Source organism: Gorilla gorilla, chromosome 13, assembly GCF_029281585.2.
Source record: "Gorilla gorilla gorilla isolate KB3781 chromosome 13, NHGRI_mGorGor1-v2.1_pri, whole genome shotgun sequence".
NCBI lineage: Eukaryota > Metazoa > Chordata > Mammalia > Primates > Hominidae > Gorilla > Gorilla gorilla.
In genome coordinates, this window is record NC_073237.2 from 83,356,235 (window position 1) to 83,380,166 (window position 23,932).

Here is a 23,932-nt window from a genome sequence, read left to right on the forward strand (position 1 = left end):
AGGCCACGTATGACAGACTAACTACTTGGAAAAGGACTCTCTTGAGGGTTACTTAACGCAGTCACCTGTTGATTTATGAACACGCACACTCACACATACCTTGTCTCACCCTTTTAATCATATCAATTTGCTACATCTCAGCAAAAGAAAAAAAACCGAAACCACTAATTACTCACAAATAAGTCAATGGCAAAGCTCCACATCTGCTCAATCTGGATGGATGAAGTTTGTAAACCACTAACACTTCATTTTCCCCTATTTTGTAATGAATTTTTAATTACATAGGAAATAAGTGAATTCATTCTCTTCTGAAATATTAGGACATTTACTCAAAAGTGCCTTTTGACCACATTCTCCAATTTCTATCCCTCTGAACCCTCCCCTTGGATAGTTTGGGGTTTGGGGATTTAGCCTTGCAGTCCTTTTATATATAGTCTATAGTAGCCTATAGTGCAGCACAGACAGCGGTATTTCTTCATGAGGGTTTTTCTTGTTTTTCTTTTCTTCTTTCTCTCTCCCTCGCCCTCATTCTTTTCTTACATAAATGGTTTCATACTGAAGTTTCATTCTGCAAATTGCTCTTTTTTTTTTTTGAGCCTTATCCCAGGCTAGTTCAACTAGATCACTTTTATTTATTTTAACTGCTGTATACAATTCCATCATATAAATACAGCACACACACACTTTACTTATTCCCTGTTTGATTCCCTGTTGATAAACAATCCAGTTTTTCACCATCACAAGCAATGCCACCATGTACATAGTCATATCTGACAATCCATGTCCACATGTTCCTCCCACCCAGGCACACCAGGTCCGTTGCCACCACACTGAAATGTCAGGCAGCTTGACAACCAAGTCACGTGGTGCCTGGGTCTCAGTTCTCCGCGTTCTGGAACTCGGTGGAGCAGGGCTCTTAGGGTCTTGTGGCCACCTCACCGGGTCAGCCTCTCCCCGAGGTAGGAGGACAAGCTAATAGGAGAAACAGGGCCATTTCTTCACCCAACCACTCAGGCTGCCAGACTCATTTTCAGATTCAAATGCAAAATTTCATTATTTCCCCTCAAACCTAAAACCCCACCTAAAGGCGGTTGAGTATTTGGCATTCCCTCTACATTGATCCCGGCTGAGGAGGGCCCGGGGGACTCAGGTCTGAGGAGGACACGTTTTCCACGGGCGGCCCTCCTTCCAGTGCTGCCAGGAGGAGGAAAAGGCACTCGGGGAGTTTTTGCTGGAGATAAGAGCAATTTTTGAAAAAAAGGTAGTAAGGCAGGAGGTGGAGTCTGCCACGGGTGTCTTTCACACTTGCTACTTTCCATCCCGTTAATACAATCCCGGCCCTGTTTCCCAGCCCCGCGGCCATTGCAGAGTCATGAAGTCATCGCAGCTGCGCCTGCAGCCAGGCGGGAACGGGAACGGGAACTGGCTGGCCGCGGTCCCATCCCCCGCCAGCCGGAAATGTCCGCGCACTGAAAAGCAGACGCTGCCTGCCCGGGGAACGGCGAGAGAGAGCGAGAAAAAAAAAGCCTGAAGGCGGCGCGGCAGCCGGCGAGTGGGGAGAAACAGATTCACACCCAGGGGCCTCCGGGCAGGGCCCACGGGACTCAGGCCGTGTCCCGCTTGGAATGTGGAGCAGGCGCGGCCTCGGCGTCAGCAGAGCTCCCCTGCATCTCCTCCTGGGGGTGTGGGGGCCGAGTGGGAGAACTGGCGGACAGAGGAAAGGGGCCTCGCTCGCAAGGCCCGGGCGGGGAGACCTGGCCTCCTGCTCAGTCTGTGGAAATGGAAAAAGAGACGTAAGTGCCAAGTCCCAAAAGAGCAAGTCATGGGCCCGGGCTTTACAATCTGTTTCATGAGTTATTCCTCCAAGCATGCCTGGCAGTCGAGTTTCTTCATTAGTGCTGCAGCAAGCAGATGGGAACATGAGCGCCCGAGAGCATGGAGGCCTCGCAGGCAAGCAGGTGGCAGCCCCCAACATTCTGGGCAGGCTCTGGGGTCGAGGGAGCACGTTCTGACGCTTAAATAGCCTCACCTTTTATCCTGACTGGGGTAGTCCTGTGTGGTGGTTTGGTGCCCGTTTTACACATAGACCCTCTCTCTACCCCTTGACCCGCTCTCTACCCCTTCATCCATAAGTAATGTCTGCCTCCGCCTGATCCCAGGCTGCCTTTCTGGGGTTCCAGAGACGCTGGTTGTGATGAGCAGCAAAGGGCCTCACTGTCTAAGTCGCCCAGCAGTTCCCTTATCCTCGGGAAGGCTACATCTTAATGGAGACCAGGAAAGGTAATGCAGGGATGGAGTCTGGATGAGGACCTGCCAAGTTGCGAGGAAGGTGGAATGGCATAGACAGGGCGTTCCAAGCAGCCAGGGTTAGCCAGTCAGCTTTCCCAGTGATAGAAACCTTGGAGGCACTTTATCCTGTGACCCCAACTGTCCTCCTCAGGTGTCAACTTCCTTTCCATTACCATTAACTCCTCTTATTCCAACCACAGCTGTTGTCAACCCTCTCAAACCTCTGAAAAACAGGATAAAAGCCCCAGTGGGTATCAAAATCTCTGCCTTGAAATCCTTTTGAAACGAAGATTGTTATTGAGGGAGGTTTTCAGAATGAAGAGGAGGCTGCTGCCGTCTGAATGTGATGGTATTAGCAGGTGGGGCCTTTGGGAAATGATCAGGGCATGAAAGTCCTCATGAGTGGGATCAGTGCCCTTATAAAAAAGGCCCCAGAGAGCTGCCTTGCCCTTCCCACCATATGAGGACACAGGGAAAAGGTACCTTCTATACAAACCAGGAAACAGACCCTCACCAGATGCTGAATCTGCTGGTGCCTTGCTCTTGAGCTTCCCAGCCCCCAGAACTGTGGGAATAAACATCTGTTGCTTATTAGCCACCCAGTGTATGGTATCCTGTTAGAGCAGCCTCAGATGACTAAGGCGGCAACTTTCCATCCCCATGTCTGCAGGCCTCAGCCCCCCTCCCACGAGCATTCTCTTCCTTCTTCATGAACATGGGATTTTGTGGGTCCCCCATAGTCCCCAATCCCTCTAGCACTTTGGTTTCATAATGAAAGACATAAGAGGAAAGAAAGATCGCAGAGAAGCAGCACATGGAAACCATCCTCTCTGGAGCAGAGGAGCAAAGAGAGAGGACAGTCTGGGGTAAGATGTTGCTGAGGAAACCCAATTGGGCTGAGGAGTGGCTGGGCTCACCATCTTCCCTTCTTCTGTCTCCCCCTCCGTGGGACAGTGCTGCTCCCCGTGTCCAAGGTCAGGGACAGGGGACAGGGTGGGATTGCCACTTGGGCGGTGTCAAAAAGAAAATAGAAATTCCTGAGGAATGGCTGAGATTGACATGAAAGACAGTCCTCAAGTGGCCCCCACACATCCCTTTTGGGAACCTTTCATCTCTTTTACCTGAAGTACCTTCATAAATGAGTGCCTGCTTAATTTGTTTTTTAAAAACGGAGTGGAAAACATGCAATGTTTATGTCTCAAAGAAGCGTTTCTGATGAAAGCACAATAAATGCAGTTTTGCAGTACCATGCAAAGCAATAAACATGGAGTAGCTTCACACTGTGAGTTTAGGTGTGAAAAACTGTAAATACTCGTTAACAAAATCACCCAACCAAAATCACATGAAAAAAAGTGAGCTGTATAACTGCGTATTGGCTATGACCTGGGAGTTTGTATAATCTATCATCCAAACAAGAAGCTGTAGGCACAAATCAAACCATCTAGAACGCAGGTCCCACTGGCTACAGCTAAACTTGTCAGAGGTTACATCGGTTGTCAATGTTGTGATGTATAGTAGCCAGCAGTGAACTCCATGGAAGTAATAATGAAAGGTAAACAGCAAGAACACAGCTGTGTCATCATAAAGTCAGAGTTGTGGCTCAGACACAATAAAGCACACCTCTGCTCATTCTCCTCCACAAGCTACTGACAAAACACCGAGGACAACAGGAAACAAATGGCAATATGTGGATTTCACAAAAGAGGAAACCCCACTTCCAGTGACATTGCTTCCTGTCATCTGTTCCTCCTCTAAGAGCAGAAAGCCATCATTCTTCGTCTCCAAATTTTATTTTGGAGGTCATGACACATGGGTTTCCTTGGATCTTTGAAATTTACTTGAAACTTAAGAAGAACAGGCTAGACTGTTTTGTGCATCATGATCACAATGATCAATGATCCTAGGCATTGGGAGAACCCTACTCTTGCCCCCAACAGTTCTGGAAGAGACATCACATCTGCTCTCAAGACAAATCCACAGTACAAGATAGGACATGCTGTCTTTCCATGAGACCATGAGTTGCTCAAAGGCAGTGAACACGTTCTAATTTTATCCACTTTCTTTTCAATTTGAGGATGATGCATGCTTCAGGATAGGAACTGAAATACTAGTTCCCTTCTCATTCCTAAAAATGTATACCCACCCATCTTCCACGAGCTCCTGGAAGTTGAGTGGGTCTACATTTTAAACAGATTGCTTACTGGGAATTCATAGGCGCTGTGGTGATTCAGGTAATGGAAGGAAGCCCATGTATAGAAAGGCGGAGTTAGAGGCAAGATAGAAGCAAGAAAGAGTCAAGAGCGCATCAGGCCCTCTGACCTTTGCCCTTGGCCATCTGCAGCATAGGAGAATGCCCCTTGTGCCAGGTGGCTCTCAGAATCTGGGGACTGTAAGAGCCAGGATCAGCACCCGTCAGTCACATGCTGAGCCCAGCACTGACAACGAACGTGTTCTGTCTATGACTCAAGATATACACTCCATCTTCTTGAACCTTAAGAATATTACATTGAGTTCCTCAGGAAACAGCATTTAGAAATGCAAGCATTTTCATCTCATCGTTTATCTTTAAGACAAGGTTCTGGAGCCTCCTAGGAACTCATTTAAGGGTGCTGAAGAAGGAGTGGGTGAGGCTTTAGTTTGCTTAATCTCAATATTTGAAGTATATAACATTATATTTGAACTAAAGTTTAATTTGCTGAAAAACGCAAATTGTTTCTCTATTCTGTAGAATATAATTGATTTGTAATGCCTCCTATATGACAAGTGGGAATACAGACTGTGGTTTGCTCTCAAGATGTGTATAGGGTAGTGGGGTAAGAATATGTATATATCCAGATTGTTACAGTCTAAGGCAGATATGGGAAAGCCCTGCTTTGAGTTCTCACAATCTAGAGCCTTCCCCAGTTGCTGAGGGGTGATAAACAAATATCAAGGCATTGTCCATTGTTGTCTGGGAACTAACCTTTTGTCTCTGTCATATAACGCTGAGTTTCTGAGGGTCCCAGTGTGCGTCAGGGGCAGGAGAAACAGTAGGAAGCTCTGTCTGGCTTCTTGCTTCATCAGACAGGACCCGGGCGTTTTTGCCTTATTTAGAAATATACTTGTTTTATTATGACACCGACCGTTTGTTAGCACAGAGAGAGACAGAGAGGCTCACAATGTTTGAGTCCCTTATCTCGCATTGTTTATGTTCTTAAAATAATTTAATTAACTTAATAAACAAAAGCATTTTCAATTCATAAACAAAGAGAGCTCAGAAAAATTGAATGTTCCAAAAGGCAAAATGAATAGAAAAGTCACATCATCCCAAGTCATTCTCTCACCCTCTGTCTTGCACATTCCTGCAAGCCCTGTCCCTAAGAACCAATGGGACTTCTAAAAACTGTCTTCATTTCCTCATTTTGTAAAGATTTTAGTGGGATCTTGGAAGGCTTCTAGACAGATCAATATTAAAACTGGTTCTAAATGCCATGGCTATGTCTACCTTCTGAAATTACTCTAAAAAGATAAAGTGAAAAGGACAAATGATTTGGAATTTACAAAGCCATTTTAAATATATAGATAGATTCAGGTTTGGTTTGGTTGTTGTTGTTGTTGTTGTGGTTGTTTGTTTGTTTGAGATGGAGTCTCCCTCTGTCACCCAGGCTGGAGTGCGGTAGCATGATCTCAGCTCACTGCAGCCTCCGCCTCCTGGGTTCAAGCGACCCTTCTGCCTCAGCCTCCAGAGTAGCTGGGATTAAAGGCGTGCACTACCATCCCCAGCTAATTGTTTTATAGTTTTTAGTACAGACAGGGTTTCACCATATTGGCCAGGCTGATCTTGAACTCCTGACCGCAAGTGATCCACCCACCTTGGCCTCTCAAAGTGCTGGGATTACAGGGATGAGCCACTGCGCCCAGTCTGATTCAGTTTTTAAAGAAGGAAGAGTTTAAAACTCTAAGGCTGAAGGATGATTTCTGAAAGAGCCAAAGGAATGAAGGGGTTATCTCATTCTGGGTTTATGCCATCAACACAAGCAAGCAGACTACATAATTTTAATCTTATACTTTTATTAATTTTTGAGATATTTTATTATAAACTTTTTAACCCATAAATGATTCAGAACAGTGTAAAAATATTTATACTCATGACCTCTGAAGTGCACTGTAATCTCTGCACTTCAAAAACACAAATGCAGTTTCTGAATTATGAGTGTAAATGTACATGGATGGAATATAAATTATTGTGGGGACAAATGTGCTATCTACAAGTAGTTACGTATTTTATACAGTTAATATTAGCTAACTTGGTTTAAACATTAATTACATGTTAGGCACATACTAAGAATTTCAAGTGTATTATCTCTTAATCCTCCATGAACCCATGAGGTAGACACAATTGTTTCTTACATTTTACAGATGAGGAAACTGAGGTTTGGAGTTTGCCCAACAAACATAGCTAGAAAGTGATAGAGCCAGCCTCGAACCCAGCCTCTCTGACACTGTCCTGTGGGATGGTGAAGAGACGGCATGGAGATATGATTAGTTGTAATATTATTACAGCAATGATTATTTTAAAAAGCAGGTGATTTGTCATTGTTTTTGACATGTCTCAAATTTTTCCTGATAAACCCTCTCATCTATGTCAGTCATAGTTCAATCAGAAGCAGACGCACTAGGAGGTAATACATGTTTTATGTATGCATGTCAAACACACAGACACACACTTATACACACATATACATATATACCTATGTGTGTGTGTGTGTATCTTTGTTACAGGGATTTGTACCTTACAAAGTTGTGGGTTCTTGCTAAGCAATCTCTGTAAGGACATTGTCCACAAGGCAGGCAGTGGGGAAGCAAGGACAAGATGGAGCCCACGGGCACAAGCTGGAACCCATGAGGATGGACTGAGACTCATGCCGATTCTTGCTGCCTCTGACTTTGATGGTGTGGGTGTCCTGCAGGAAAAGCTTGTGCCCTTTATCACAGAGCTGTCCCAGGAGCCAAGAGGCCAAAGCAGGACAGCAGGGGCCTGCTGTCCCACACCAGCAACAAGCAGCATATGTGTGAGCTACAAAAAAGGCTGCTGCTTCACCTCCAACCTTCACATGTCCCATAGGAGGCTCTTTTGTGGCTCACTCTAACCAGAAACATGCAGGGGAGGAAATTCTGGGAAATGTAGTTCTGTCTAGGCAAGTTGACACATTGCAAAGCTACCACACCAAAGTGCACCAAAGGTACAAAGATGGATGGGATATGGCTCCTGCCTTCAAGGGGCTAATCATCTAGGGGTGTGAAGGGAAAGAGAAACATGAATGTATAATATCAACACAAATATTATAACAAGTATTATGATAAGTGCACTAAGGGTGCAACAGAAGCCCACAAAAGTGGCTCACCCTACCCAAGCTGGGATTCCAGGAGAGCTTCCTGGAGGATGTGGTGTCTAAGTGGCCTTAAAGGATGAAGTAGAAGTTGACTAAGAAAAGAAGGTTTAGTAAGGATATTAAGGTGGGTGGTGAGAGGGCATAACCATTAAGGTCTATGGCAGAGGCGGGATAGAGAGATGTATAAGCAATAAATGTGGAGGGCTGGGAGTGGAAGGAAAAGATGTTGGAGAAGTCAGTGTTGCAAACCCTAGAAAGTCTATGCATTGTACTACAGGGAGCTTGGACTTCATGTCCCAGTGATTGGTGAGCAATTCAGGAGTTAGACACATGAAAATGATATGGTCATTGAGGTAGATAGTCTCCAAGATAATCACCTCACTGGCTTTCCTCTCTGTGCATGTGTACTGCTCACTGCATTAAAAGGTAGGCTTTAATTTTTCTCTTCTTGAGTTTAGGCTGGCCTAAGCAACTGCTTGGCTTAGGGAAGATAACAGAAGTGACATTCTAAGAAGAAGTCTTAAGTAGTCCTGCAGTTTCTGCCTAGTTCTCTCAGAATACTTGCTCCTGGAACATGACATCTCCTCTTAGAAGCAAACTGCCATGCGGTCAGAGTCTAAACCCCATGGAGATGCCACATGTAGGCGCTCTGGTCAGTCACCCCAGCTGAGCTCCCAGCCAAAACTATCTTGTGCATTGCTATCATGAACATCCAGCCAAGTCAGGCCTTTAGATGACTCCATTCCAAGCCACCATCTGAATGCAACTGCATGAAATACCCCAACTGAGGATTGCCCCTTAACAAGCCACAGAATTGGAGATATAATCATAAATTATCTTAGACTTCCAAGTTTTCATGTGGATTGTTACATAGCAATAGATAACCCAAATTGCCATGTTTATGTTTTGGATGTTTTAGGGGGAAGGAATGGAGGAGGGAAGACACTTTAAGTGAAGCTTACTGACTTAAAAAAAGATAAAATGAAAGTAGGAAAACTTTGTAGGAATTCATTGCTATAACCAAAAGAGAAGGTATGAGAACCTGAGCCTGAGAGTACTAGTTGGGGTGAGAAGAAAAGCTGGATTCTAGAAACAGGAAATAAAATTAATAGGCTTTATGATAAGTGAAGGGCAAAGGAGAGAGGAGGAGTCGAAAATGTTTTATGTGTTTCCCCTGTACGACTGGGTGGAAGCTAGCTATCTCAATCACAAAGACCCAGAACACAGCAGAAGGATCAGGTGGCATAGAGGAGGGAATATTATGAGTTCTATGAGGTTTCTAAGTGTATGGTTAATTTTGTGTGTCAACTTGACTGGGCTATGGGATGCCCAGATCACTGGTAAAACTTTATTTCTGGATGTGTCTGTGCTTGTGTCTCAGAAGAGATTAGCATTTGAATCAGAAAACTGCACAAAGAAGATCCACCCTCACCAATGTGTGTGGGCATTGTCCAATTATTTGAGTACCTAATAGAACAAAAAAGCAGAAGAAGAGCAAATTCTCTCTCTCTCTCTGCTTGAGCTGAAACATTCATCTTCTCCTACCCTCAGATATCAGCACTCCTGGTTCTCAGGTTTTTGGACTTAGACTGGAAATTTTACCACTAGCCTCCTAATTTGCTGGCCTTTGGACTTAGACTGAATTACATCATTGGTTTCCCTGGTTCTCCAGTCTGCAGACAGCAGATCATCTGTTGAACTTTCAACTGCCATCAGCACATGAGCTAGTTCCTATAATAAATTTATTTTTATTGATATACCTATCTATCCTATAGGTTCTGTTTCTCCGGAAAACCCTGACTAATACAGTAGAGGATATCCAGATTGACAACTTCAGGAGAAAGTCTGATTTAGGAGTCGGAAGCCCAGATTGGAAAAACCTCTTGATAGATGTCACTCGGGAAGACCATGAAAACAGCCAAAATAATTCAAAGAGAAGATGCAAAGTGAACTGTGAAAGAGGCCAAAGATGAATCTCTTTGGTAAATCTGTACCTAAATCCTCTGCCATGGAATAGCTGCCTAAACTTGGGCAAATAACTTGACATTTCTCAGTTTCCACATTCCAAAAATGGATTTTTATGAGAATTAAATGTTATGATGCATTCCAGCTACCTGGCCTAGAACCTGGCATAAGAGCTCAGTATGTGCTGGGGAGGGTTATCATCATCGTCATCATCATCTTATTAACATTCATGTTGAAGGGATGATGGGCTGCTGAGAAGTTCATGAAGAAGGTGAAAAACTATTACAGAGGTGGGAGGAAAAAGAGAGGACTATCACAGAAGCAGAAGAGCTGAGAGTATTGAGAAAGGGTGAGGTGTTAGGGGGACTAGCAAGTGCCCTCTGGCGTTGGCAATATTCAGTTTGTTGAAGGCCTTAGTGAACTTTAATGAAGTGGTGAGAGTTAAACAAAGCTGAGATAGGATATGAATCTCAGGGAGGATATGAGGACTCATTGATTACCATTCCAAGAAACTTGTCTGAAAAGGAAAGAAGAGATGGTGGTAATCAGAGCAGAGCGGCAGGATGCAGGGAGTTTTTATTTATTCATTTGTTCTTGTTGCTGATGTTGTTTTCATACTATTTTTTGTTTGTTAAAGAGGGAGAGTTGTGAGTATAAAATAACCTATAAATAGAGAAAACCAGGAACAGATTCATGTGAAAGCCCTTGACTGAGAACAGAATTAATTACCCGTGCAGAGGTAGTCTTCAAGCCTTGGCAGGTAAGCAACTGTCTGAGACACAGCTGGCTCGGGAACAGGGCCTTTCTTTGGCTGGCAGGCTTGAGGCAGCATAATTTGGAAGCGGATATGAGAAAGGACATAATAATGTGAAATTTGACTGCTTAGTGGGGGAGAAACTTTGAATATTATGAGGCGGTTATGAAAGTATTTCCTTCTTATGGCTTCAATGGCACTGCCTCTGAGCATTAGTGTTTGTCCTCAGGAGGTAAGTGTGGGGACTGTATCAGCCATTACTACCTAGATAAGCATGGTGTATAGGGGTAACATGGTTTATAGAGCATGCAAGCCTTCACCTCTTTGCTAGATGAGATATGCAACCTAAATTCGGAGACCACGAGGCATGGGGAGGTGGGGTCAGAAAGCGTCACTGGCCATGATCCAGACCCAGGCATGGAGAAACGACCTACTGGGGTTTTCAGGGAGCAGGAAGGTGGGGCAGGTACGGAGTAGATTCTGGGGGACAGTTTCATAAAAAGTGAGTAGATCTCCACAACTTAGTTTCTAGACTAAATGGACTAAGCATGTTCCGCCCTATTCTTCCTACTAACAATAACAAAAATCTCTGGACAAAATTTATAAAGCAACCCACAGAAGACTCTGAAGTTGGAAAAAGAAATAAAAACTGGCGATTTCCTCCATACTCAAGGCATCATGTAGCAGGGAGTGCCTTGGGTGTTGTTTATGTGTTTGTTTTCTTTTGTTCATTAATTTTTTTCTCCCGTGTATGGCAGTGTGGGCTCTAGCAATGCCTATCACCCAGAAACACAGATGGGTACAAATTTAAAAACCCCAAGAAAACTCTTTTTAGCCAAATGACCAGTGTTTCCAGCAGAGCAAAAACATTTTGACCACATCTGCCCTTTTGTGCTGGCTAACCCCTCCCCCTGCCACCATGTGCTGCTGGGGGGACGTTGTGGATGAAGCCCACTCATCTATTCCTCCTCCTGTAGTAATGTGACCATACCCTTCCCACTCCTAACTAGAGGTTGGGGGAGGACTATGTGGGGGAGAGAACTGGAGAAAGCAATTTTCTAAATTTGTGTATGAAATCCTGGGTAGAACTCTGAGTGCCCCATGCACAAAACAGACAAGAAACAACACAGCAAAAAGATTCAAGGGTCAGAAAAACTGAACACTGGTCTGAAACACTGCCCGGGTTTCAGATTGGCATCAGGGTAGCACCCAAGTGGGGCAGATTGAAATAGCACTGTAAAGGCTTTGAAAATGAAATGACTTTTGAGCCACAGCTCACAAAGTGAACCGGAACAAGCATTCTGAACTTAAACAGGTCAAGTGCCTGCTAAAATCAAAGACTTAAATGGGAACCAGAATAATATAACATACTACTGAAAATGTCTAGGATGCAATCCAAAATCTCATCACACTGAAAACCAAACCATAAAAATCTCAACTTGAAAGAGAAAAGGCAATTGTAAGCATTGAGATTACACAGATGTTGAAACTATCCAGCAAGAATCATAAAGCAGCTATTATACAAATGCCCTGATTTTAAAGCAAGTATGAATGCTCGAAACAAATGACAAAGTGGAAAGTCACAGCAGAGAAATAGAAAATGTAAGGAAGAACCAAATGGAAATTTTAAAACTGAAAAATACAATAACCAGTTTTTAAAAATTACGAGATTCAGAGGGAAAGACCAACAACTCAGAAAAAATGGGCAAAGGATATGAAGAGTTTATGGAAAAGGAAATGTAGATAACTCTTACCCATATAAAAATATGTTCGGCCTCACTCATATAAGAAAAATCAAAATTGAAATTACACTGAGATACTGCTTTTCACCTGTCAGAATGGCAAAACTCAAAGTGTGAATATACGCTATGAGAATGTGGAAAATTCTCATAGATTGCTTGTGGGCATCTAGAACAATTTGGTTGAATCACTAAAATCCACATGCCATTTGGCCCTGCAATTCTACTTTTAGAAATTTATCATATAGGAAACCTGCATAGGAGTGAAATGACATATGTGGAGTGTTACTCCTGGCTGCATTGTTGGTAATCACAAAGAACTAGAAAAAACTTAATGTCCATCAATAAGATGCTGATTAAATTAATTATTATACATCATACAATGGAAAGTTATAAAACTGTAAAAAAATGAAACCCTCTCTATAACCTGCTACCATATAATAAATAAAAGGACAGGCAATGATCTATATGTGTCTGTTTGGATATGCATTAAGAAACTTCAAAGGAGAGGTAACAAAAAGTGGCTGCCCAGAGGAGAAGTGAGGGATGGGAGGGAGTCTGGACTGTATGCCTAATAAAACCCCCAAATGAATAAAAACAAACCTACAAAGCACAGAAATAATCCTTAATGTCCAATCCCAGGGCTTTATCATAGTGGTCCCTTTATGTCTGGATGAGGTAAACCTATCCAATGTTTCAATTAACTTGTCTTATTATTAAGTCAATAATATTAAGGAACTTAATATTAGCAGGGATACTCTTTCATCTCAGGCATGTTAGATGCCTTCCATGATCTCCACGAGGAGGAAGAGCCCCTGAATCACCAGGGACACTGGTGAGGATGAAAGCATTTTGTTATGGATCCTTTTTCTTGGTGGCCTGAGCTGCTGGGGGCTTGAAGCCTGCCTCCCTCCCTGCAGGACACCCCACCCGACTGCTTTCTGCTCATCACACAGGGTGCCCTTGCATGATCACTATCCACCCACTCCTAGGTGTCTGGTTCTGTGTGTGTGGTTTCCTACAGAACCAGACAGAAAAGTGAGTTCTTTTTTCTTCTCATCTTCCAGGCACCCAAAACAAAACTTCACAAGCCCAGCCCTGAGCACCTGTCACATTGGAAGTGCTTCCTTCTCTGGTTCAGGAATTTGGTTTTGATTTTTGTTGGGGTTGCTCGGCCCCTATTGAAGGACAGAGTTTGAGGTTGGGGGTCTCTCCTTAGGCTTCTCCTGACCCTTATGGAACAACCACAAACGCCATCACTTTCCATAAGAGGATCAAGTTGCTTTTCTGAAATCACAAGGAGTCACTGATCTGCGCTGGCTTTCTCACAAGGGCACATGTGGCTGGGGCACAGCTGTTCCCATCTGTTACTTGGGCTGACACACAAGAACAGCTGTGAAGGGAGCGTGTCTCCTCCCCATCTCTGTTACAATGAGGCCTTGGTTTAGCCCAACTTCTGAATCCAGGTTATACTCCCTAATTGGCAAACAAAAGCCCCAGGAATAAGGCAGAGAAGACTGGACCTTGCAAAGCTCGGCTCCAGTCATTTAAAATGAAATCAATCTCACTTCTCTCCTTTTCCCTCAGTGTCCTAAAATAATATTTGAAGTTCTGTTTAGTCTCTTTGGAGAACTGCCAGTGACTTCGAGGCATGTAGTGAAGCTGTATTTCAAGAGATGATTGCACCCAGGACTTTGGAAAAGTGATTCTCACTTAGGAATAACATATGATACAGATTTAATAATCTGCCGTAATACCTGTCTCCCTACTTTTTTTGTCTCAACCAAATAAGAGTAAAAAACTGATAGTAGCAAAAGGAACCTCTCTTCCATGGAAGTGATTGTTAAAGTGTTTTTTTTAATTGAATGAACTATTATCATGGCGAGTTTTGAAAGGAACCACATGCACAAGTTCTTAGATTTTCTGCTTTTGCCATTAACTATAGTAAATGTTTTCAAAAAATCTCTTTCCATCTTTTGCTAGTTGAAAACAAAGAAAAAATATTCCTACTGCATTGAAGTTATGAGTGAAATGAACAGTTTTTGAGAAAGAACAACAAAAAGCCCACTTGCCTGTTTTCTCCATTGTAACTACAATTATGTACTTAATTGTCAAGCTTGGTGACTCCCTTTCACAATCTGGAGAAGTGGCAGTCACTCTTTTTGAAAGATATGACAAACATATCTTTAATTACATAATCATTATATAGGGGCATCCTTATCAAATATTAATGAAATATAGAAAAACCCACGGTCATGTTGGACTGACTCTCCTGTAAACTAAGGATGACTGTGTTAATTCATTCTTGCATTGCTATAGAGAACTATCTGAGACTGGGTAATTTATAAAGAAAAGAGATTTAATTGGCTCATGGTTCTGCAGGCCGTACAGGAAGCATAGCCGGGGAGGCCTCAGGAAACTTACAATCATGGTGGAAGGTGAAGGAGAAGCAGGCATGTGTTACATGGCCAGGAGAAGGGGAAGAGAGAGAAGGGGGAGGTGCTACACACTTTGAAACAACCAGATCTCAAGAGAACTCACTATCATGAGAACTGCAAGGGGGAAATCCACCCCCATGATCCCATCACCTCCCAGCCGGCCCCTCCTCCAACATTGGGGATTACAATTCAACCTGAGATTCAGGTGAGGACACAAATCTAAACCATATCGGTGGCATATCCTTCCAGACCCTTTTAACACATATGTACACATATTTATATTTACATTCAAATATATATGTAGATACAAATATTCATATGTAGATACAACTATGAATATAGAAATATATAATGTCAAGATTGTCTTTTACATACATAGAATCATGTTGTACACATTATTCCACAACTTGATTTTTAACTTAATATCTGGGTGATGTTTCTGTATCAGTACGTGTAAATTTACCTGACTACTGTGAAATATTCCATCCCTTCTATATGCCACAATTTATTAAACTTTTTCCCTATATATTTAGATGGTTTCCAATATTTTTCCTATTAAAAATGATATTTCAATAGACATTCTTGTACAAAGTTCCTCATGCATATGAGCATTTTCCTATAGTACACATGTAGACATGGAATTGTTAGGTCAAACGATCTGCATATTTTTGTTTTAAAAGATGTTGCTAAACAGTAGTTGTTATGGCTAAATATGGCGACAAACTCTATATTAGCTTAAATAATCCTCGTAATCTATGATTAGGCACTATTATTACCCCTAATTTGAAGTTGAGAAAACTGAGGTGCAGAGAGGTCCAGTAACTTGTTCGAGGTCACACAGCAGGTAACAGTGGAACCAGAATTCAACTCCTGGTATCTAGCTCCAGAATCTATGCTCTTAGCCTAACAGTTGGATGCCTCTCTCTAAACTGCAACTGTACAGATATATTATGTGCATTATAAACTATATACAAAAATCGAAATTAAAAGGGAGGCTATAAATTAGGTAACATTTTATAATACTTATTAACACTCAACAGTTTTTCTTTCAATAAAACTATTCTTAATAGTAATATTTTAGTGAGAATAAAATAATTGAATATGTTCCCCTTTTTTAAAAAAATTGACTCTACCCTTTTTGATACAGCCATTGGAAACTTTGGTTCTAAGTTCAATTTATTGTCTGTCGTAGCTGAAAATATTGCTGGGCAAAGGTAAACTCTGAGGGAAGAAGTACATCATTGGCTGTACTGTCTAAATCATAATATTCATTTTTAATCTCATTCACAAGTTAAACAAAGTATTTTCCAAAAGTTTGGCTGGAAATGTTCTTTTTCCCATTTATTAATATATTTTCCTTAAAAAGTAATTAGGGCTAGGCAGGGTGGTTCATGCCTGTAATCTCAGCATTTTGAGAGGTTAAAGCAGGAGGATCGTTTGAGCTCAGGAGTTTGAGACCTTGTCTCTACAAAAAAATTTAAAAATCAGTCCACTGTGATGGTGCACACCTGTTGTTCCAGCTACTCAGGAGGCTGAAGCAGAAAGATTGCCTGAGCCCAGGAGATCAAGGCTGTAGCGAGCTATGATCACACCACCGCACTCCAGCAGAGTGGAGTGCGTGGCAGAGTGAGACTCTCTCTCTCTCAAAAAAAAAGTAATCAGAACATGTCACATTTTTTGTATTTTTAACAAATTAGATTTCAAAGTTTGGTAGCATGTTCTCAGTATGGCTGCCATTATCTCTTTCCTATATATGCAAACCACTCCCCTGTTGAGATAAGAACTTTGTTCTTCCATTCCCTGGAATCTTGGCTGGTTAGTGACTGCTTTAGCCACAGAATATCGTAAAAATGATACTGCATGGCTTCTGAGACTTGATCATCAGAAGCCTTTGGCTTTTGTCTATATGTTAGTGTTCTACAGAGAAACAGACCCAATAGGATGTACAGTCATCCCTTGGTATCTGCCAGGGATTGGTTCCAGGACCCCCACAGATACCCAAATCAGTTGATGTTCAAGTCCTTTATATAAAATGGTGTAGTATTTGCATATAACCCATATGCATCCTTCTGTATACTTTAAATCATCTCTAGATAACTGATAACTAATATAATGTAATGTGATGTAAATTGCTGGGGCTTTCTATAATGATATGTATTACAAAATATAGAGAAAGAGGGAAAGAGATGACTGACCAGGCCCCAGCTGCTCCAGTCATCTTAGTCCAGATACCAGATATAGAGTGAAGAGATTGTTGGATAACTTCAATCTCACTCACCATCTGACTGCGGCTGTAGAAGAGATCCCCAAGTGAGAACCATCTAGACAACCCTGTCTATACGCAAAACTGTGAAAGATAAAAAGTTATTTTAAGCCACTTAGTTTTGGAGTGGTTTCTTATGTAGTGATAGTTATCTAGAACAGAATTTTACTGAAATACCACACTTGGGAGACTTTTCAACAGGTTAGAAAAGTTATTCTCATGTTTTTATTGAAGTGTGCAGATACAAGTATTCTGTATGAGTATACTCATAAAATTTTTGCAGAATCACGATAATGAAAAACATTTTCAAGCATTCATTCCCAAAATGCTCTTTTGTGGGCAAAAGTTTCTATTTAAAAAGCATTCTTTAAATTACTTATTTTTTAATTTTATTTCCATAGGTTTTGGGGGAATAGGTGGTGTTTGGTTACATGAGTAAGTTCTTTACTGGTGATTTGTGAGATTTTGGTGCACCCGTCACCCAAGCAGTATGCCCTATACTCAGTTTGTAGTCTTTTATCCCTCACCCTCCTCCCACTCTTTGCCTGGAGTCCCCAGAGTCCGCCGTATCATTCTTATGCCTTTGCATCCTCATAGCTTAGCTCCCACTTATGAGTGAGAACATATGATGTTTGGTTTTCCATTCCTGAGTTACTCCATTTAGAATAATGGTCTCCAGTTCCATCCAGTTTGCTGCAAATGCCATTATTTTGTTCCCTTTTATGGCTGAATAGTATTCCATGTTTTATATATCACATATCCATGTGATTGATATATATATATATATATATATATATATATATATATATATATATATATCACAATGTCTTTATTCACTTATTGATTGATGGGCATTTGGGCTGGTTCCATATCTTTGCAATTGCAAGTTGTGCTGCTATAAACATGTGTATGCAAGCATCTTTTTCATATAATGACTTTTTTTCCTCTGGGTAGATATCCAGTAGTGGGATTCCTGGGTCAAATGGTAGTTCTAGTTTCAATTCTTTAAGGAATCTCCACACTGTTTTCTATAGTGGTTGTACTAGTTTACATTCCATGAGCAGTGTAAAAGTGTTCCCTTTTCACTGCCTCCTCACCAACATCTATTATATTTTGATTTTTTGATTATGGACATAAATAAACAATTCTCAAAGGAAGATATACAAATGGCCAACAAACACAAAAAAATGTTCAGCATCACTAATAATCAGGGAAATGCAAATCTTTTAACTACTTATTGTTTAAGTGGCACTTTTCCTAATAGGAGCAGATTAAGTACAATTTTTTTCCAAAACTATCTGCTAAGTGGCATGCTACTAATCACAGTTGTCATCACAAAAAAATTAACTTTTTGTAACATTTTATTGTGAAGTAGTTGTGAGAACAGTACAAAGCGTCCTTGAATAATCTTCACATAGATTCCCCAACAGTTATCATTTTGTCATATTTGCTTTATCAGTCTCTCTAAATATGTATGTATGTATATTATTTTTTAATGAACGATCTGAAAGTCAGGTGTAGGCACGATGCTCCTTTACATCTACATAGTTCAGTATTTGTTTCCTATGAGCCAGGGCATTGTCTTACAAAACCACAGGGCAAAACCAGGAACTTAACACTGATAGAATACTGCTATCCAATCTATGAACTTCATTCAAATTTTACCAATTATTCCAATAATGTCCTTTTTAGCAAAAAATAAAAGTAAAAATTTTATTTAGAATCAAATTCAGAATTACGTACTGCATTTAATTGACATGACTGTTGTCTGTTTTAATTTGGGATGGTTTCTTACTCTTCCTTTGTCTCCCATGACCTTATTTTTGGAAAGTTCAAGGAATTTGAGTTCATTTCCTCAAGCTTAGAATCATTTTTGGCAACAATACCACAGAAGTGATTCTGTGTCCTTCTCAACCCATCTTATCAAGAGATAAATGAGGTCCTTTTGTTCCATTACTGATGACGTTAACTGAGATCACTTGGTTAAGATAGTATTTGCCCTGTTTCTCTACTGTCGAATTGCTATTTACTTCTCCTTTTGTGTTTAGTAGTAGTTTTGGAGGAGATACTTTGAAACTATATCAATATTCTGTTCCTCATGAAATGTTCACCCAGAGTTTTAACATCTACTGATGATTATTACTCTGATGATTGCCAAATGGTAGGTCAGTTGTTCTTGAGAATTTAAAGTTTTGTAAAATCAAAATGTATAATCAAGTTTTAATTTTGATCATTCCTTTAAATATTTTACGTGAGACAATTAGTGAACTATTTTTTATTAAAGAAGTAATTTACTGTTAAAAATATATCTTTTCCTATAACATTTTCTGCAATGGTTCACAGCATGTTAGTATTCCTAAATTTTATTTTTGAAATAATACTAAGGAATACCAAGGCTAGAGCATGTTAGATATTTGTCCTTTCTATCTGCAGTGCAAACCTCCCACATGACATAATTTATCCTAAGGGATGCTTCTCCATACCTTCGACCATATTTTCTAGTCATCTTTTAATAATATTTGCTGCCAAAGAAATGTATATCAGTTTGTTTCAAAATTGTTCTTGTGCAGTAATTCAGCTATATTTTTTACCATACAGTGAAAAACAAATATATACTTATATCTTCAGTTATTAAATTAAAAAAATTGAGACTTTTAAATAATTATTATTAAGTTTAGAAAATTTTGGAAAATAATGTAGTGAGGTGACATTAATTTGAATAGCTCTAAATATTTCTACAGAGATTTGTCTTCATGTTCTGAATTATTAGTTATTAAATGTATTATTTGTTTTTTGGTATCAGTAGGCTCATTAATGGTCTTATTAGTAACAAGATTCTTTACCGTGAAATTACTTGCTAACATTACTGCATGCAAATCTAATTTTCAGCAATATTCCTGATAATTTTCCTGTTTTTGACCACTTTTTGTAAGATCTGGTTAGATTTGTGGAGTTTTCCTTATATAGAGAGTCAATTTTCATTATTTGTGATAGTTATGTTCTATAAAGTCACCACAATGAATTAGCAAATACTGAAACATTGTTCTTAGGGGAAATACAAGGTTAGGTGCCTGTGAACATTTGGTCACAATATTTTCATCACCCAATCATTACATAGCCTTATTTCATGTGCTTCTGTTTAAAGACATCTTATTTAATATACTTATGGCCAATAGCACTATAAGTCATGCCAGAAGGAAGCTCCTCTAACACAAATTGCCTCCTGAAGGCACACCACAGCCTTCTTGCACTTAGGAACAACAGACAGCACTTCAGCACGACTCTTCAGTGACATGATCAATAAAAAGCACAAAAACGTGAAAAACATGGCACTAAATAGTCCCGAAAAGGACGCTTGCTTACAATACGAGAACTGAAGCAAGAGGGCAGAGCGTCACCTTGTGTGACTTCAGTTAGCAACATGCAAGTCCGTTGATGCAACTATTTCACTGCTGTGCACATGTCTGTGAATTACCACAAAAGTGCTGTGAGTATTGATTGACATGGGGATTACAGATAAATTTCAGTGAGTAGACAAATTCACAAATATGGAATTTATGAATAATGAGGATTGACAGTGTTTATAGATCAAAACACTCAAACTAGGACTAGAAAAAGTGTTATGTCTTCCTTTTCTTCTAGTACCTTCTTGTGCTTTTATTATTAGTCTTATCTGCTGTCCGCAGTGTCTTCGCATAAATCTGTTGAGCTAATTGTCTCCATCTTCGGAGGATTTGTTTAGTTAAAACTAGATAGTAGATCCCAGCATTCTGCCTAACTAGATATCTATAAAAATGTGAGCTACAGTATAGCCATCATCTAAATAGAATGGGTGGAGGCGCCACAGTGAATCATTTTTCCTCCCTCAGAATGCCTCACATATACTGCACCACACACAACCTCTGACAAATAGATCAAGTGAATCAGCAGTGTTGATCCACATAGTAAATATTATAAAGCTAATTTCTTTATTAATTTATTGATGAACATAAATTTATGTAGAGACTTTGAGAGTTGAACAGGAAGATGACAAGTGTGGATGTTTCCTCCTGATATCTTTGATGCCAAGAACCTAACCAAGAGAGGGAACCGAAGCCCATGTGGATTGATGCAGTAACAGGGAACAAATTTGTCCATCAACCTGAAGCAACTAAAAAGTAATCAAAACATAAGGAAAAGCTGTTTTCAACACAATCAGACAACAAAGGGCAGTGATCTAAGAGATGGTAAACAAACGTGGTAAGTTCCATAATGGCCCCAGCTTATTCCCTATGGAGAGTTTCCAAGTCATGGTGCATGGAGAGGAAACCCAGGTGGAGCCCAGCAATGTTCCTGAGTCTGAAGGCCTCCTGAGGTAGGCGTCCAGGGAGGCCAAGACTTCTAAAGTTCACAGAAAAAAATAACAGTAAGGAGAGAACTTCACGAAGAGCTCCAAAGAACTGTGAATAGTCCCTCTCAAATCTTCTGCTCAATACTGGTCAGTACATGTATACAAAGAAACTACCCAAGGCTAGAGAAATAACTCAGGGATCAGAGGGAACCATCCATAGAGCTCTCATAGACTGGGAATGATTTCCGTTTCCAGTAGCCAGGGTGAAAAACCTCATAAGTCACAGAGCGTTATGGAAAGTATTCAGAAGGGTGTTACCTCAGTAGTGGGGCAAAATTAGCCATGGACAACATACTGGTATGGTTTCGCTTAACAAAGATGAAAACAAGACCGAAAAGGATCAAGCTGCTTTTATACCTAATTGCATCCCAGAATAAAGCTCAAGAATATGTATAAGAACACAGAAATTTCCAGGACCCAACAAGGTACAATTTGCAATGTCTGATGTCCAATAAAAAGTTACCAAGCATGCCAAGAAACATGAAATTACAACATATAATCAGGAGAAAAAAATAGTCAATCAAAATTGACTCAGAAATGAGACAAACAATAGAATTTATAGACAAGAATATTAAAGCAGTAATTATAACAGTATTTTATATATTCAAGAACTAGGCAAAAATTGAAAAATTTAAATATAGACATGGAAAATATAATAAAGACTCAGTTAAACATCTAGAGATGAAAACTACAACGCCTGAGATGAAAAATACACAGGTTGAAATTAACATCAGATTAGATGTTGCAGAAGAAAAGATTAGTAAACTTGAAACTATCCAAAATAAAACACAAAGAAAAAACTACTAAAAAAGTAACAGGGTGTCAGTGAGCTAAGGAAAAAGTTCAACTCTTCTAATCCATATGTAATTGGAGCCCCTGAAAAAGAAGTTGGACAGAAAAAAATATTTGAAGAAATAAAGGCTAAAAATATTTTGAATTTAATGAAGAATATAAACCCACAAATCTAAGAAGTTTGATGTACTACAAACACAGAAAACATAAAGAAAACTATACCTAGTACATCATCATTAAATTTCTTAAAATTAGTAATATTGAGTGTATCTTAAAAGCAGCCAGAGACCAAAAAGACAACAGCAGATTTTACACTGGAAACAATGTAAGACAGAGGATAGTAGAGTAACATTATTAAAGTACTAAAGGGCAACATGTGTCAACCAAAAATTTCTACCCAGTGAAAACAGATTTCAAAATAAAGATTATTTTAAAACTTTTTAAGTTCAGGAAAATGAAGTTTTTTTTTCAGAAACAAAAAGCTAAAAGAATTTATAACCAGCAAACCTTCATTGTAAGAAACTTTGTAGGAAGTCCTTCAGCCACTAGGAAAATAATACCAGAGAGAAATAAGAAACTGTAAAACGAATGAAGAACACCAGAAATGGTCATTTTGTGGCAAATATATAGGATTTTTTATTACTTATATCTCTTTAAAGCATAATTGCTTAAAAGAAGATAAAAATAACAGCACAGTGTGTGGTTTATAACATATATAATAGTAAAACTTGACAATAATAGTGCAAGACCTCAGAGAGAGGAAATGTAAGTACACTATTGTAAGGAGGTTATACGTGAAAATAGACGGTGTTACCTTAAAGATGCATACTGTCAAGCTTAAATCCAAAGGCTAAAATAATACAACAGAGTTGTAGGTAGTAAGTCAACAAATGAGGTGTATCATTTGTACTCATTTTAATTTTTGGAGGTGACTGAGTGATGACACAAAGAAGCTAATGTCTTTTTTTTTTTTTTTTTTTTTTGAGACAGAGTTGCACTCTATCACCCAGGCTGGAGTGCAGTGGCGCGATCTTGGCTCACTGCAAGCTCTGCCTCCCGGGTTCACGCCATTCTCCTGCCTCAGCCTCCAGAGTAGCCGGGACTACAGGCACCAGCCACCACGCCCGGCTAATTTTTTGTATTTTTAGTAGAGATGGGGTTTCACCGTATTAGCCAGGATGGTCTCGATCTCCTGACCTCATGATCCTCCCGCCTCAGCCTCCCAAAGTGCTGGCATTACAGGCATGAGCCACCGTGCCTGGCCACTAATGTCATTTTTAAAAGATTTTTATAACTTACATTTCCTGAGAAGAAGGCACATAACACACCATGCAGGACCATGTTAGGAAATACCATTGTTGGTCAAGAGGTGGAAAGGGGTGAGGGGAAAGCCTAAGCCAGAGTCTTTATTATGTTTTCTGTGGGAAAGACAAGTGGGTCAGAGGAAACAGCTTAGGATTGACTAGTCTGAATAATTCTGATAGGCTTTGGGGCATAGGGCTTGTCCCTAGTTTTCTGGTACCTGGCCCTGAGTTGATTTAGTGAAGGAGAAATAATGACTTGATGTGTGAGAGTTGGATAAAGGAGGTGGTTGGTTATATGAACTTCGAATTTGTGGATTGCTGTATACCAAGTTATTTCTAAGAATTAGCTAGTCCTGGGAGAGGCAGTTTCTTTCCAGCCAGTAAGGCCCTCGAAGATGTCAAAACATTATAAATATAAAAAATTAAAACTATGGTTAATATAAGAGGTGAAATGAAATTATAAAAATACTGAATCCAAAAGAAAGTGGAAAAAGAACAATGAACAGATAGCACAAATATAAAACAAATAGAAAGATTTTTACCTTAAATCCAAATATATCAATAAAAATATTTACTGTAAATGGACTTCCTAATTAAACTCTAGAGACATTCAGATTGAAGAAAAG

At 40.1% G+C, this 23,932-nt stretch overlaps 1 protein-coding gene across 1 annotated transcript; it reads left to right on the forward strand.

Moving 5' to 3' along the window:
- Window positions 1-1,364: 1,364 nt before the first annotated feature.
- Window positions 1,365-9,774, forward strand: LOC134756880 (uncharacterized protein encoded by LINC02872). Its single transcript, XM_063696526.1, has 2 exons — window positions 1,365-1,793; window positions 9,437-9,774. The coding sequence occupies exons 1-2, from the start codon at window positions 1,626-1,628 to the stop codon at window positions 9,632-9,634; spliced, it is 366 nt and encodes a 121-aa protein (XP_063552596.1). The 5' UTR covers window positions 1,365-1,625; the 3' UTR covers window positions 9,635-9,774.
- Window positions 9,775-23,932: the final 14,158 nt, after the last annotated feature.

Excerpts from the sequence above, each read along its gene's own strand:
- LOC134756880 (XM_063696526.1), top strand. The coding sequence starts at position 1,626 with ATGTGGAGCAGGCGCGGCCTCGGCGTCAGCAGAGCTCCCCTGCATCTC. Across the intron at positions 1,794-9,436 it reads GTGGAAATGGAAAAAGAGAC|GTTCTGTTTCTCCGGAAAAC; the intron begins GTAAGTGCCAAG and ends TCTATCCTATAG.